This window comes from Felis catus, chromosome B1 (assembly GCF_018350175.1).
Source record: "Felis catus isolate Fca126 chromosome B1, F.catus_Fca126_mat1.0, whole genome shotgun sequence".
Taxonomy (NCBI): domain Eukaryota; kingdom Metazoa; phylum Chordata; class Mammalia; order Carnivora; family Felidae; genus Felis; species Felis catus.
In genome coordinates this window covers 35959345-35974694 of record NC_058371.1, presented here as the reverse complement: position 1 = coordinate 35974694, position 15350 = coordinate 35959345, and the positions used below count along the sequence as shown (strand labels likewise).

Below are 15350 nucleotides of genomic sequence, written 5' to 3'. Positions count from 1 at the left end.
TGGTGTATTCCTCACCAGCTGCCACAGCTGGTGACCTCTGGTGTCCTAACTCATCCCCACCCCCTTCCTGTCCGTGGGACAAATTATCCTTCTGGAAACAGGGCTCTTCTTCTCTGGGGCCCAAAACCCTGGGGGACGGGCCCTCCTGGCCTTGGAAAAGGCCCACACCGAGAGGGTATGAAAAAAGGAAGGCGTTGAGCAGGAAAAAACCTTAATGCTGCTTCCCACTGGGTGGCAACGCAAGTCCAAGCTAGGCGATCTCACCCAGTAGGCCTCGGTGAATCCCCAGGGGCCATGAAGGTGGTGCTCACAGCGCGGTCCTCGACCAGCAGCAGCAACTTCACCTGGAAACCCGTTAAAATGCAAATTACCTCGGCCCCACCCAGCCCTCCACGACCGGAAACTGTGGCGCTGGCACCTAGCTCGGTGCTTTAACGAGCCCTCCAGGTGCGCCGAGGCACGAAGAGCAACGAATGGAGGAGCGGATTGGGGAAAGAAGGGCCTCTCCTTTAAGACGGAGCGGACGCTCCCCGCCGCCCCTTCCCGGGCCTCCTAACAGCCTGCAGCGGCCGGCGGCTCTCAGGTGCGGCTGCGAGGAGGCCGGAGTGAGGGAGCCCGAGACGCCCAGCGCGCAGGGCCGGTGAGGCGGAGGCGGGCTGGCGAGCGGGTCCGGCGCCAGGGGAAGTACAGCCGGGACCGCGACGGCGCCGACGGGGCCCCCGGGCGCAGCGGGCCGGCGCCCAGCACCTTTCCAGCCCGGGCAACCTCAGCGTCGCCCCCACTCCCACCCCACCCCGCACCGCTGGCCCCGGGCTGCGGGGTTGGACGGCTGCGCCCGCCAGGGGCTCGGAATCCGGGGAGGCCGGCCGGGATGCGGGCGGGAGCGGGGAACCGGGCCTCGCCTCACGGCGGGCGCCCCTTCCTCACAGCCGCCGGGACCCCGGCGCCCGCGCCCAGAGTCATGAACCGCAGCAGCACGAGCAGCGCGGCCGAAAAGGCGCCCACAGCCATGCTCTGGGGTGAGTGAGGGTCCGGCGGGTGGAGGGTGGGGAGGGAGGCGGAGGAGAAACGGGGAGCCTCCCTGAGCCGGCCCGGCCCCCTCGCTGCCCTCCTTCCGCAGGCTGTGAGCTAAACCAGGAGAAGCGGACCTGGACCGTCAAACCCCAGAAGGAAGGGAAGCAGGACTGTAAGCTGTTGCTCAGTACGGTGGGTGTCCCGGCCCCCAGGAGGGAATGGTAAGATGGACTCGGGAGGGACGTGGCTCTCGGGAGCAGGTGGGGCTCTCTGGTCTCTGCAGGTGGAACAGGGGTTCCCTCCGGTGTTGAGGTGGCCTGTCTTCAAACGCTCTCAGATTTGCTTGGGGGAGAAAGCCAAAGAAGAGATGAACCTCGTGGAAATCCTGCCCCCAGCCAGCCAGGAAGACAAGAAGGCCAAGCCCATCACCATCGCCTCTCTTCAGGCCTCGGTGCTCCCCATGGTGAGCCTCCCTACCCCATTCCCCCCCCCCCCCCGCCCCCGCAGGCTTCGGGAGGCTGCCTGCCTCGGGCACTCACCGCCTGAGAGGGTGTGGACGGACAAAGGTGGGATACAGTCGTTCTGCAGGAATGCAGTCCCGCCAGGGGGCCGTATAGCCAATGACTTTGAGCCTTGGACTTAGGAGGCAGGGAGCCCCGTTTCCATCCCAGCTCACCTTTTCCCAGCTTGAGCAAGTTAACCTCTCTACAAAATCACGTTTTTAAACTTTTTGATGCTGGTGACAGGACACTGTTGATGACTTCCACATTGATTGTGTATCCGGAAGTTCTCTTATCTCTAGTAATTTATCTTGAGTTCTCTATGCAAATCATCATTGTTAATGGCAGTTTTTGTATCTTTCTTTTTTTTTTTTTTTTTAATTATACTACACGGTCTAGGACCTCCAGTGTACTATTGAGGAAGATTGTAATGGTAGATGTCCTTGCTCCTTTCTTAATACATGTATGTATATTTTTAAAGGAGTGCTTCTAACGTTTCTCCATTAAGTGTGGCACATCTGATAAGACGATAACTTCCTTTTTCAAGTTAAGGAAGTCCCCATCTAGCCCTGCTCTGCGTTTTAAAATTGAGATTTCTTCTTTTTAATCAAAAATGGTTATCAAGTGCTTTTTTAGATTTAGATGATCATAGGTTCTTTCTTCTTTAACCTGTTAAGGTGGTGAGTTATATTAATAGAATACTCTTCAGCCAACTTTGCATTCCTAAGATAAACACTGATAGATCATACTGTGAATTTCTAGATTTGCTTTGCTAATATATTTTTTAAAAATTTAAATCTTACATACTCGTGAGGTTGGCCTATCTTATTTGGGTGTCAAGGCACACTAGCCTCATGAACTGGGGGATGGAGTGTTCTCTCCTTCTATATGGTGGAACAGTGAATGTAAGACCGGTATCATCTGTCCCTGAAGATCTGGGAGTCCCATCTGTAAAACTGCCCCAAAACTGCCCCCCCCCACCCCCATCTATGAGCTCTCCCTAGATCTCCTTCATTCCCAGGGTTTTATTTTTAAAGACCATCTATACAAATCAAAACTTTGATATTTATTTCTATAGACCCAATCCCTCTCTTGTGCTCCAGATCCTGTGTCCAACTCAGTGTATTTAATAGATATCTAAGAGATAACCCAAATTTAACAAATCCAAATCCAGATTCTTGATTTTTATCTATAATCTCTTCTCCCACCCCCAAACCTGAGCCTCTCCCAGAATATAATTGCTCTCCCAGTTATTCAGGACAAAAACTTCTTTCTCTAACACCACATATCACCAGCAAATCCTGTTGGCTCTGCCTTCACAATGTACCCCCATCTGACCACCTGTCACCACCCCCTGCCATGTCCTGGCCCAGGTGCTCAGTTTTATTGCAGAGTCTCCTAACTGGTCCACCAACCCCCACCCTTGGTTCCTTATAGTCTATTCCAGGGTTCCACAACCTACAGGATTAAATCCAGCCTACTGCATGTTTTTGTAAATGAAGTATTATTGAAACACAGCCACGCTCCTTCATTTTGTATATTATCCATACCTGTTTTCCCTTGGTAACAGCAGAACTGAGTAGTCTCCACAGAGACCATAAGGTTCACAAGCCTAAAATACTGGATATCTACAGAAAAAAATTCCCCAATCTCTAGTCTATTCTATGTATGCACCAGGTGCCAGAAGGATCCTTTTAAACAAAAGTCAGACCATGTCGCTTCTCCGTTAGAACACTTATGTCAGTGGCTTCCCATTTCACTTAGAATGAAATCCAAGATCCTTTATGTTCTGGCCCTTAGAAACCTCTCTTAAACTCACCATTTGCTACTCTCCCCTCCCTAATCCTGCTCAAACTACACTGGCTTTCTTGATTGTACCTTGAAAATTTCAAACATACCCCCTTCCTGGGAGTCTTGCATTTACTGTTCCCCATGCTAGGAATTCACTTGCCCCTCACTTCAGCCTTTGTTCATATGTCACCTCATTCAAGAAGTCTTTCCCAGGGCACCTGGGTGGCTCAGTTGGTTGGGCTCTCAATCATGGCTAAAGGTCTTGATCTCACAGTCGTGAGTTTGGTCCCTGTGTCTGACGTGAATCCTGCTTTAAAAAAAAGTCTTCCCCGACCACAAACCACATCCCCTCTTCCTACCCTTCCGTAACCACTTTTTCTCCCATGGAACCCATCACTGGCTTCAGTTTTCATCTGTGCCTGTCTTTCTCCCCAACAAGGATACAAGCTCCAAGACAGCAAAGACTTTGCCTTTTCATTTACTGCCTTAGCCATAATGCCTATATACCATATGTTATGGTATGTTGTAGAAACTGGTATATTGTAGACATTCAACATGTAATGAGTGAGTAAGGAAGTGAACAAACTATGTGCAACTGGTTTGATTTTAAACTATTGTCATTTAAGTTTTAGGTCTAGATGTTTCCATTTCTTTGAGTCAGTTTTTATATCTGCTTTATTGAGATATAATTTATATACAATAAGATCCACCAGTGTTAAGTATACCACTTGATGCATTTGATAAGTGTATATAATTTTGTAACTACCGCTGCAAAGTAGAGAAAATTTCCTTCACCCCCCAAAATTTCCTCATGCCTCTTTGCAGTCAGCCCTTTCCACCTATCACTGCCTCTGGCAACCATTGATCTACTTTCACTACTCTGTTGCCTTGTCTAGAATTTCATTTAAAGGGAATCATGCAATACATAGTGTCTGGTACCTGGCTTTTTTCACTTAGAATAATGCTTTGAGATTTATCTGTTGTTGGTGAAACAGTAATGTGCTCCTTTTTTATGTCTGAGTAACATTCTATTTTACAAGTACATATATATGTCAAGATTTATTTATTCATTCACTTGTTAGCAGACATTTGGATAGTTTCTAGTTTTTTGTTGGGTTTTTTTTTTTTTTTCAGTTTTGAGAAAGAGTCTAAGCAGGGGAGGGGCAGAGAGACAGAGGGGGACAGAGGATCCCAAGCAGGCTCCGCGCTGACAGCAGTGAGCCCAAGGCAGGGCTCAAACTCACAAATTGTGAGATCATGACCTGAGCCAAAATCAGACGCTCAACCAACTGAGCCCCCCAGGTGCCCTGGGTAGTTTCTAGTTTTATACTATGAATAAAGCTGCTATGAAGTTTGAGTGTATTTGTATGCGCATGTTTTCATTTCTCTTGTGTAAATACCTAGGAGTAAAACTGCAGAATCATTAGTAAGCATATGTTAAACTTTATTTCCCCCCTCCCATCCTCTTGCATATGTTAAACCTTACACACCACTGCCAAACTATTTTCTGAATTACTACACCATTTTGCATTCCTACCAGTTGTTCCACATCCTCCCCAACACTTTGCATTGTCAGTGTTAATTGTAGCCATTCATAAATTTAGGCCATATGTATAGTGGCATCTCATTGTGGTTATTATTTATATTTCTTTGATGACTAGTGATATTGACCATCTTGTTGTCTGGTCATTTGATATCTTCTTTTGTAAAATGCCTGTTTAGATGTTTTGCCCATTTTTAAATCAAGTGATTGAGTTGTAGAAGTTCTTTATATATTTTGGATACAAGTCTTTTATCAAAAATATTTATTTCAAATATTTTCTGCTAGTACATGACTTGCCTTTTCATTCATAATGATTTCTTCAAAGAGCACAAGTTTTTAATTTTTATGAAGTCCAATTTGGTATTTTCTCCTCTTATGGTTCTTTTTTTTTGGGGGGGGGGGTGTCCTGAGAAATCATTGCCTAAACTAAGGTCGCAAATGTCTTTTTCTAAGCTTTCTTCTAGAAGTGCTATTGTTTAAGCTCTTACATTTGTCTGTATTCCTCCATTTCAAGATAATTTTTTTGTATGGTATAAAATAAGCGTAGAGAAACATTTTTTTCCCAAGCTGATACCCATTGCTCTAGCACTATTTTCTTTTTTTTTTTTAAGACTGTCCTTTCACTATACAATTATGCTGGCATTTTGCTATAAATCAGTTGCCTGTGTATGTATGCATGTATTCCTGTGTTTTGTTTCATTGATTTGTATTTGTATCTTTACTCTCATGACAGACTGATTTGATTATTATAGTTTTATAGTTAGTCTTAAAATTAGTGTGTCTTCCAACTTTGTTTTTCTTTTCCAAAATTGTGTTGGCAATTCTAGGTCGTGAACATTTCCACATAGGTTTCAAAATAGGCTTTCTTTGAAAATCAGTCTGTTGGGTTGTGACTGAGATTGTATTGAATCTATAGACTATTTTGGGGGGAATTGGAATCTTAACAATTTTTAGTCATTAATAATTGAGCATATGTTTCTCTATTTGTTTAAGTCTGTCACTTTTTACCCTAATGTATGTCTTTAACTTTAACTTTTCCTACTAATATTTTGTAGTTTTCAGGGAACTGGTTGTGTACATACTTTGTAAGATCTACCCCAACATACTGCTATATTTGATTTTAGGTGCTATTGAAAATGGTATTAAAGTATTTAATGAAAGATAATTCACATGCCATAAGCTTCATCTATTACGTGTACAATCAGATGGTTTTTAGTAAATTAAGAGTTGTATGCCCATCACAGCCTAAGTGTAGAACATTCTCATCACCCCCAAAAGTAATTCCATACCTACTAGCAGTCACTCCCCATTTCCCACACTCACCTGCAGCACTAGGCAGCTGTTCATCTATTTTCTGCCTATTTTTGCCTATTCTAGACAGTTCGTATAAATGGAATCACAAATGTGTGGTCTTTTGTGACTACTCCTTTCACAGCATAATGTGTGGTGTTTTTTTTTTTTTAATGTTTATTTATTTTTGAGAGAGAGAGAGAGTGGCAGAGCGTGAGCAGAGGAGGGGCAGAGAGAGAGGGAGACACAGAATTCAAAGCAGGCTCCAGGCTCTGAGCTATCAGCCCAGAGCCCCATGCAAGGCTCAAACTCGTGAACCGCGAGATTATGACCTGAGCCGAAGTCTTAGCCACCCAGGTAGCCCCACATAGCATTATGTTTTTAAGGTTCATCCATGTTGTAGCATATAGCACTACTTTCTTTTTATTGCCAAGTAATACCCATCATATGGATATATATGAAATCATCCATTCAGCAGCTGATGGACACCTGTTTTATGTCTACCTTTTGGCTATTATGAAGGCTGTTATGAACATTCATGTACAAACTTTTGTATGAATATATGTTTTCATTGCTCTTGAGCATATCTCTGGGAGTGCAATTGCTAGGTCATTGTGGTAGCTTTATGTATGTAACATTTTGAGGAACTGCCAGATTATTTTCCAATGTAGTCACACCATTTTACAATCCCACCAACAGAATATGAGGATTCCACTTTCCCCACATCCTTGCAATACTTACTATTGTCTATAATTTTGATTAGTCATTTTAGTGGGTGTGAACTGATAGTTCAATGTGGTTTTGGTTTGCTTTACCTAATGGCTAGTGATGTTGCATCTCTCTTCATGTGTTTATTGGTCATTTGTATATCTTTTTTGCAGAATTGTCTATTCAGGTCTTTCTTCATTTTTTTTTTTAAATTGCATTTGAGTTTGACATTTCAATATTGGTCTTTTTACTTTAAATTGTATGAGCGCTTTATATACTCTGCATACAAGCCCCTTATCAGATGATTTGCAAATATTTTCTCCCATTTTCTGAGTTGTCTTCTCAATTTCTTGATGATATCATTTGCAGCACAAAAGTTTTGAATTTTGATGTAGTCTAATTTATATGTTTTATCTTGTTTCTTGTGCTTCTAGTATCAAATCTAAGAACTTGTCACCTAATCCAAGGTCATGAAAATTTGCTCCAATGTTTTCTTCTAGGGGTTTTATAGTTTTAAGTCTTCTAGTTAATTAAGTCCATGATCTATTTGGAGTTCATTTTTGTGTATAGTATAACATATGCAAATGTATTTTTAAATTTCATTTTATCATTGTTCAGTAGTAGTATATAGTTACATAATTGTGTTGGGTTTTTTTTGCTATTATTTGACCTTGCGAAACTTGCATAGAAATCCTAGCAGCTTTTTGTTGATTCCTTATGGATTTATTCATGTCATCTGTGAATAAAGTCAGTTCAACTTCTTGCATTCTTTTTTCTTGTCTTCCTTCACTGACGAGGACCTCAAATACAATGTCAAATAAAAGTGGTGACAGCATGTCTGTCCTTGCCTTTTTCTCTTCTACCAGTGTTCAGCCTTCTACCATTAAGACACATGAAGGATTTTCATACAGATGTCCTATATGAGGATGAGGATGTTCCCTTCTGGTTCTAATTTATTGAGATGCTGTTGAGTTTTGTCCAAGAATTCTTTTCTGCATCTATTGAGGGGTTTTTTTGGCCTCCTTTATTAAGTGGCAAATTACATTTATTGATTTGTTTTCAAATTTTATTTTTATTAACTTTTAGTTTTTTTATTTTAGGTAGGTTCCACACTTAAAGTGGGGCTGACACTCATGACCCTGAGATTAAGAATGTCATGCTCTACCAACTGAGCCAGCTAGGCACCCCATCAAATTTTAAACCCATTGTACATTCGTGGGGTAAGCCCCATTTGATCATGATATATTATCCTTTTATATATTACTGGATTCCATTTGCTAATATTTTATTAAGGATATTTGTTTTGGGGCACCTGGCTGGCTCAGTCAGGGGAGCGTGTGGCTCTTAATCTCAGGGTTGTAAGTTTGAGCTCCACAATGGGTGTAGAGATTACTTAAAAATAATATATTTTTAAAAAATATTTGTGTCTATATTTATGAACAACATTGGACTGTACTTTTCTTGTCATGTTTTTATCTAGTTTTAGTATTAGGGTCATGCTGGCCTCATAAAATGAGAAGGAAAGTATTCTCTCCTTTTCTGTTTTCTGAAACAGTTCGTGTAACTTTGGTATTTTTTTCTTAAATGTTTTGATAGAATTCATGTGAAGCAATCTGGTTAACTGCAAGTTAAATTTAATAGATTTAGGACAGTTTGGGTTGTTTTTCTTAAGAGAGCTTTGTTTATGTCTTTCAAGGAGTTTTTCCATTTTGTCCACATTGTCAAATTCATTGGCATAGGGTTGTCCATAATATTTCCTTTCTTCTTGTCCTGTAAAATCTGTAGTAAACTCTGCTGTCTTATTCCTGATATTGATAATTTGTGTCTTCTTCCCTTTTCTTTGTGCAGTCTGGTTAGAGGTTTAATATTTTCATCCATCTTTTTCAAGAACCAGCTTTTGGTCTCAACTTTTCTCTATTGTTTACCCACTTTTGTATTTTATTGATCTCTGTTCTTTATTTCCTTTCTTCTGTCTGTGTGGGTTTTAATTTGCTCTTTTTCTAGTTTTGTAAGGCAGAATCTTACATTATTGATTTAATTTTTTTTCTCACTTCTCTGTATACCTCTTAAGGTGTCTTCACACAAGCACCACCCACCAAATTCTGCTTGCAACTCACTGGTCCAGAAATTAGTATTGCGGTCACTGCCAACTGCACAGGAAACTGGGGAATACGGTCTATGGTGGGTACAATATTAGGGCGCTGATATTATGGGAAAAGGGAAGAATGGATATTGGATAAGCAATGAGAAGCCTCTGCCACATCTGGTAAATATGTCTCCATATCTTCAACATTTGTATGTGCTCACATTTTAGGCATGTATCTTATAAGCAGTAAGTAGCTAAACTTTGTTTTAATCTATCTGGCCAATAATATCTGTTTATGTTTACTGTGATGCTATCATACTTGGATTTATTTGTAATATGTACTTTGTGCTTCTATGTTCATTGTTTTTTTTCATTTTTTCCTCTTTTTCCTTTTTCCTTTTTCCTTTTTCCTCTTTTATTAGATTAAGGTTTCTTTCCCCCTTTTCCTTTCTACTGGTTTGGAACTGTAGAGTCTCACTCTACTTTTTAGCGTAGTTATCCTTAATTTTTTAACAATCATGCATGACCAGTTTAAAATTAATGCTATATTTCTCTCTCCCAGACAATCCACGGGACTTTCCTGAGCACCCTTTTCTTAACCGACCTGTTGTTATCATGTAGTGTTTTAGCTTCAACTTGTTTTAAACTCACTCAATACTAGTCATTACTAGTACTATTTTATTTTACAATAATGCTGACTTGGATTTGTCTTGGTTGACCAAGTTGCTTGCTCATCACTGCTGCTCATATCCACTTCTTCCTTCTCAATTCGATTGTCAGCTTTTTGAGACCTCATTTAATAGGTCTGGGAGGAGCGAACTTACTTGGGCTCTGCCTGGAAATGTCTTTATTTTACCCTCATTCCTTCATGGTAGTTTGGTTCTGTATAATTCTACACAGAGGTACTTTCCCTCAAAACGTTGAAGACGCCATTCTAGTCTTCTGGTTTCTGACGTTGCTGTTGAAACCCTCAGTCTGTCTGCCTATTGTTCCTTTTCTGGACATCTGTCCTTCCTCTCTGGTTTATTTTAAGATAGCCTCTTTGTTTTTGGTATATACCATTTCACTATGGGATGTTCAGATGTACATTTACTTTTATTTATCTATTCAGGACCTAGGTTTCGTGGACATGAGGATCTGTGTCTTTGGTTGTTTCTAGAAGCTCTTGGTTATCACTTTGCACATTGTGTTGTTTCTAGTCCCTTACTGTGATTAGATGCATCTTAGATCTCATTCTGTCCTCTGTATCTCTCAGCCTCTCTTTCATATTTCGTTCCTCTTGTCTCTGTGCTATGTACCGGGTCGTTTTTTCACAGCATGGTTCCTGTTTACTGATACTTGCTTTAGCTGGTGTATTCTTTATAACCATTTGTTCAGTCTAGAAGCTGCATTTGGTTCTTGTTATTTCTCATAATACCTTGTTGTTATGCTTCTGATTCCTACTTCTATGTTTATTTGACTTTCATCAACCTAATGTCGTAACTACTAGACTGTTGTTCTTTTCTCTCTGGCTCTTGGCTGCATCGGTCTACAGTCGTCTCGTTTCCTTCCGCTCACTCTAGCAGGACCGTGCCTTGGACATTTTGTCACTTTACACGGTGAAGCGTCTTCGTGGTTCCACTGTTTTCTCCAAGAGAATTCTGTGTGAGGAAAATTGACAGCACCCCAAGGGATTGGTTTTGTGCTTGTGCCTGCTGTTGGCCCCAGGAGTCACCTGCCTGGGATCTTATACGGGTCTGTTGGCTTCGCAGTGCCCACCAAGTGAATTCAAGCTTGGTGTGAGTGGCAGGTACAGCCATGGGTTTTTAAGTTCTCACAGGAGACTTCTTTTATCCCACATGCATTTCCTTATTCCCTTCCTTCAGTGGAGAGGAGTTCCTGGTGGGTGGGTTTGGGATTCTTCCATCCTCCGTCCTCGCCCCCGACCCTGGAGCTTCTTCCTGAGGTGCACCTGTGGAGGACCCCAGCCCCATTTAGTGGGCCCCGTGACCGCACGCCTCTCTGGAGCCCAGGCCTGTCTCCTGTCCATGAGCGCATGTTAAAACCCAAGGCCGAGGCTGTTTTCGGGCACATTTTCCCTTCAGCAGCTACAGCACCGGTGCTTGTGCGTGCTGCCCTCCTTTCTGGTGCACGGGGCCTCTTCCTTCTGTCCTGCTGTTCAACCAAACAGTGAAAACATCGGAATACATTTTATCCAGCATTTCTAGGCATTGGTGGCTACAGAGTTTCAGTTTTTGCTTGTCTCCTTCCTGTCTGAGCCAGAAACTCTAAATTAATATCCCTAAGCCTCAGTTCCCTCCTCTGTAAAGGAACGGCTCCTCCGTTGTGAGGGGTTAAAAGAGGAAAGCAGGTGAAATGCTTAGCATAGGGCCTGGCACACGGTAGGAAGTCAATAAATCTGAGTATCATCACTGATACAATAGAAAATGTGGAAAGTTTGGAAGAGTATCAAGAAAAGAAACACCGTACTGTCCACTGAAAATTAGGGTTCACACTTAATAGAATTCTAACTTTATTCATATGTATATCCACACATGTAAGACAAAAGTAGTACTGTACATACAACTTTGCATCTGCTCTTCTCATTTGATTAGTGTCTCATTCGGGTTGGGCCACCATAACAAAGTACCAGAGAGTGAAGGACTTAATGTGCATCTATCTTGTCATAGTTGTAGAGGCTGAAAGTCTGAGACCAGGGTGCCAGTGTGGTCAGATTTGGGTAGGATCATCTTCCTAGCTTGCAGATGGCTGCCTGTTCTCTGTGTCCTCACACAGCAGAGAGACAGAGACAGAGAGAAATCTCTGGTCTCCTTTATAAGGGCACCAGTCCCATCATGAGGGCCCAGCTCTCATGACCTCATCTAACCCTAATTACCTCCCAAAGGCCTCATCTCCAGATACTATCACTTTGGAGGCTAGGGCTTCACATAAGAATTCGGCAGGGGCACGTGGATGGCTCAGTTAACCATGTGACTTTCGGCTCAGGTCATGATCTCACGGCTTATGGGTTTGAGCCCCACCATTGAGCTCTGTGCTGACAACTCAGAGCCTGGAGCCTGCTTCAGAATCTGTGTTTCCATCTCTGTCTTCCCCATGCGTTTTCTCTCTCTCTCTCTCTCTCTCAAAAATAAACATTAAAAAATGTTAAAAAAAAAGAATTTGGGGGACACAATTTAATCTGTAACCATCAGACTTCTCTAACAGCTGCCCCTCAGCTTAGAAGCCTGTCTGTGATCTTTAACAAGAATGGGATTATCAGATTCACAGTCTTCCGTTTGAATCCACCTCAACAGGAAGGGCCAAGGGCTTGATAACACAATGAGGTCCAGAGAACCTGTGTAGTTGGGGTTTGGGGAATAAATTCTGAACGTTTCTATTAGACACCATCCCCCAGACAGATGCCAGGCCTGAGTGAGCCCATCTTTTCTGCTCCTGCCCCTACATCCCTCCTTCTGCAGGTCATGATGGGATTGGAGCTTTCTCCTCCAGTCACTTTCCAGCTCCGGGCTGGCTCTGGACCCGTGTTCCTCAGTGGCCAGGAATGTTATGGTAAGTTGGAGCTTGGACCTGAGGCAGGTCTGACTATAGTGCCTAGCACAGGGCCAAGGGAATAGGTATTCAAACGTTGGATGGATTCTTGAATTACTAGAGAAAATCTCCAAAGGCAACGTGATGGCCAGTAGCCTGGAATGGAAGTTCTCCTTTACCTCCCCGCCATGTCCTCTGTGGGCTGCAGTCCTCTTGCCTGTACCATGAGGGTGGGTGTAGACTTGGTTTCATCTTCAAAGAGCCACCGTGAGGAATAAATGGGATACTCAGGGAGAAGCAGTTTGCATAATAGCTAGTACTAGCCCGCATGTAAAATGTTAGGTGCTATGAGGTATGTAGCTGGAGGAGCGATATAGGCTCTATCAAATCACTGTGCTGTTGACTCTTCTCATATCCTTCTCAGCCCAGTTGTGCCTCTGTATCAGGGTACAGTTACTCAAAAACCCTGGCAGGCTCCACTTCCCTTAAGATGAGGTCTACATTCCTTAGCTGCTATTTCCATTTCCTCCCTTCCCTTGTGCTCTCTGCCCACCCTCACCCTCCTCTGAATCCTTCCCAGCCAGAGCCACAGCTTACCACCTCACCTGCCCTCCTCTACCACCCCAGCTTTCTGGGGTCCCGGACCCCTCACTCCATCTGAGCTTCTACTTTGTCAGGCCAGAAAGGGTCTCTAGGAAGTGGCAGGTGTTGGCTTCCCCAGGGCAGCTCTGAGAGCAAGACCAATCGTGGAACAGGAGCTAGGCCGAGACCTGGAGCTCAACATCCCTGTTCCCTTTCCATACCCTCACAGACACTTCAGACCTGTCCTGGGAGGAGGAGGAGGAGGAGGACGACCTGGAGGAGGAGGAAGAGGAGGAAGATGACAGCGATGATGATGATGACGATGATGTTGATGTAGATGTGTCCCTAGAGGAGGAGACCCCTCTTAAACAAGTCAAGAGGCTAGCATCCCAGAAGCAGACAGGTGTTGCCAAGGTGAGGGAAGGGATACCCTCCCACACAGGCTCCTCAGAAACCTGGGCCAGGCCTCCCGAGTTGAGTGTGAGTGTACAGAGGCCTGGGGTCCTGCCAGGTGCCCAGCAGGAGTCTGCTGGCCCTGGACCCTGCCCTAACTGTCCCCATGCTGCTTGTGTTTGCTTCCCAGAAAAAAAAGGTGGAAAAAGAAGAGGAGGCAGTGAGGTAACTCTTTCCATCTGTTAACGTGGCCAAAATCTTACAGCTGAAGCCTATAGGGTTAGAAAGGGTCTGGCGTGTGTGCATGTTTGTGACCACACAGATGTGCTGTCTCTGATGGCCGGCACAGCCTTTTTTGGAAGGCATCAAAGTATTCTTATCTTCTGACCTAATTCCACTCATGGTAACCCCTTCCCAAGGACCCCATCCAAAATACAGGTAAAATCATATGCACTAAGAAACTGATCCCTGCATTATTCAAGTAATAGTGAAAAACGGAAGCATTCTAAGTGTCTACCAATATAGTAGATTAAGCTGGGTCACATTTTCCCAGTAGAATGTGACATAATGCCTATGAAGAATATAGCATCCTGGAAAGTGTTTACAGAATTTAAAAAGAACAGGATCTTAAATCATTTTCATGTTATTTCACATGTTTTTAGAAGAAAAAGCAAAAAGTCCTGCAAGGAAACACATCAAAATGTTAATACCGGTGGGAGGTAAAGAAACAAGTGATTTCTATTTGCTATATTTTGTGTAATGTAGTTAAATATTACTTTTATAATGAAAGAGACCTATTTGTGGTAAATAAAAGAAAGCAGGTGGAAGTCTAACAAGAAAACACCTCTTGTTAAAATAAGAGAGAGTCAGAATGGTCCCAGCAGATGACGGGGTGGAGAGGTGAATTCTGCAGCCTCCCAGCTCTCCATATCACAGCCCCTGGCTTTCCTGGAAGTGGCCAGGGCCCTGCATTGCAGTGTAGGCATTAGGAGGTTCTGGGCTACTGGTGTCCTGCTGAGCTCTCTCTCTTTCTCACCCTCATCCCTTCTCCTGGCCTCCCCACCCTATTCCAGACCCAGCCTTAAAGACAAGAGTCCTGTGAAAAAGGTGAGTACCAGGAGAAGGGGCTGGTCCTCCTGGGGGCAGAGGGAGGGAGTGGGACTCTGGTGCCCTCCCTTCTCTCCATAGGCCAAACCCACACTCAAACCTAAAAAGCCAGGATCCAAGAAATGAGCCAGGAGTGGCCTGGCTGCAGTGACGGAGAGAGAGCCAGCTAGAACACCATACAGAGTGGCCTTCCTGCGGGTGTGCTGCAACCCCATGTTCCCCCCACCCAGCCTCTCTCCCTCTGAGTCTGAATGTGACGGAGCTGTTGGGGGCAACACAAGGGGCCCACACTCCAACTATCAAGTTTCGGCAGGACCTGGAGGGAAGAGCCCTGACCTCAGAGCCCCAATAAAGTTTGCTTTGCCGGGACCTTGTTTCTGCCATCTGTTCCAGAGGGCCTGTCCTTATTGCTGGCTGCAGTGAGCCCGTGTGCCCAGCAGAGGGAGGCCATGTGCCAGCACACCCCTACCTGGTGGCTGGCCCGCCACCTGGACTGAGGCTGAGGCACCCAGCCAGCCAGCTGGGCTCTGTTCTGTTCTTTCATCTCCCTCTCATGTCCTCAAACTCCCACCTATTCCAACCCCCCCAGCTTTGGGACAAAAAACCAAGGGTCTCAACCCCCTGCACAGCTTCAACTTTGTGCCCTTGTCCTGAGGGAGGGAGCTCCAGACATTGTGGGTCTTCCTGTGTCCACACTCCCTTCTGGCTGGTTTTCCAGGTAGAGAGTCAGAAGGCTAGAGCTGCCTGCTCCCTGCTGGGAAGGGTCTTAGTCCCTGTCAGACTAGCCTGGGGATCTTCTCTCCTGGCC

General features: G+C 44.2%; 1 protein-coding gene across 6 annotated transcripts; it reads left to right on the top strand.

The window, feature by feature from the left end:
- Window positions 1-441: 441 nt before the first annotated feature.
- Window positions 442-14911, top strand: NPM2 (nucleophosmin/nucleoplasmin 2). Of its 6 annotated transcripts, XM_045055420.1 has the most exons (10): window positions 442-583; window positions 930-1019; window positions 1121-1206; window positions 1298-1477; window positions 12391-12481; window positions 13272-13456; window positions 13626-13660; window positions 14098-14154; window positions 14509-14542; window positions 14624-14911. In XM_045055420.1, exons 2-10 carry the CDS (start codon window positions 962-964, stop codon window positions 14666-14668), a joined length of 771 nt encoding a protein of 256 aa, XP_044911355.1. In that variant the 5' UTR covers window positions 442-583; window positions 930-961; the 3' UTR covers window positions 14669-14911. The 6 variants fall into 6 exon arrangements, with proteins under 6 accessions (XP_044911355.1, XP_044911353.1, XP_044911352.1 ...); XM_045055418.1 differs by lacking the exon at window positions 442-583 and having other exon boundaries at window positions 715-1019; window positions 1352-1477; XM_045055417.1 differs by lacking the exon at window positions 442-583 and having other exon boundaries at window positions 715-1019.
- Window positions 14912-15350: the final 439 nt, after the last annotated feature.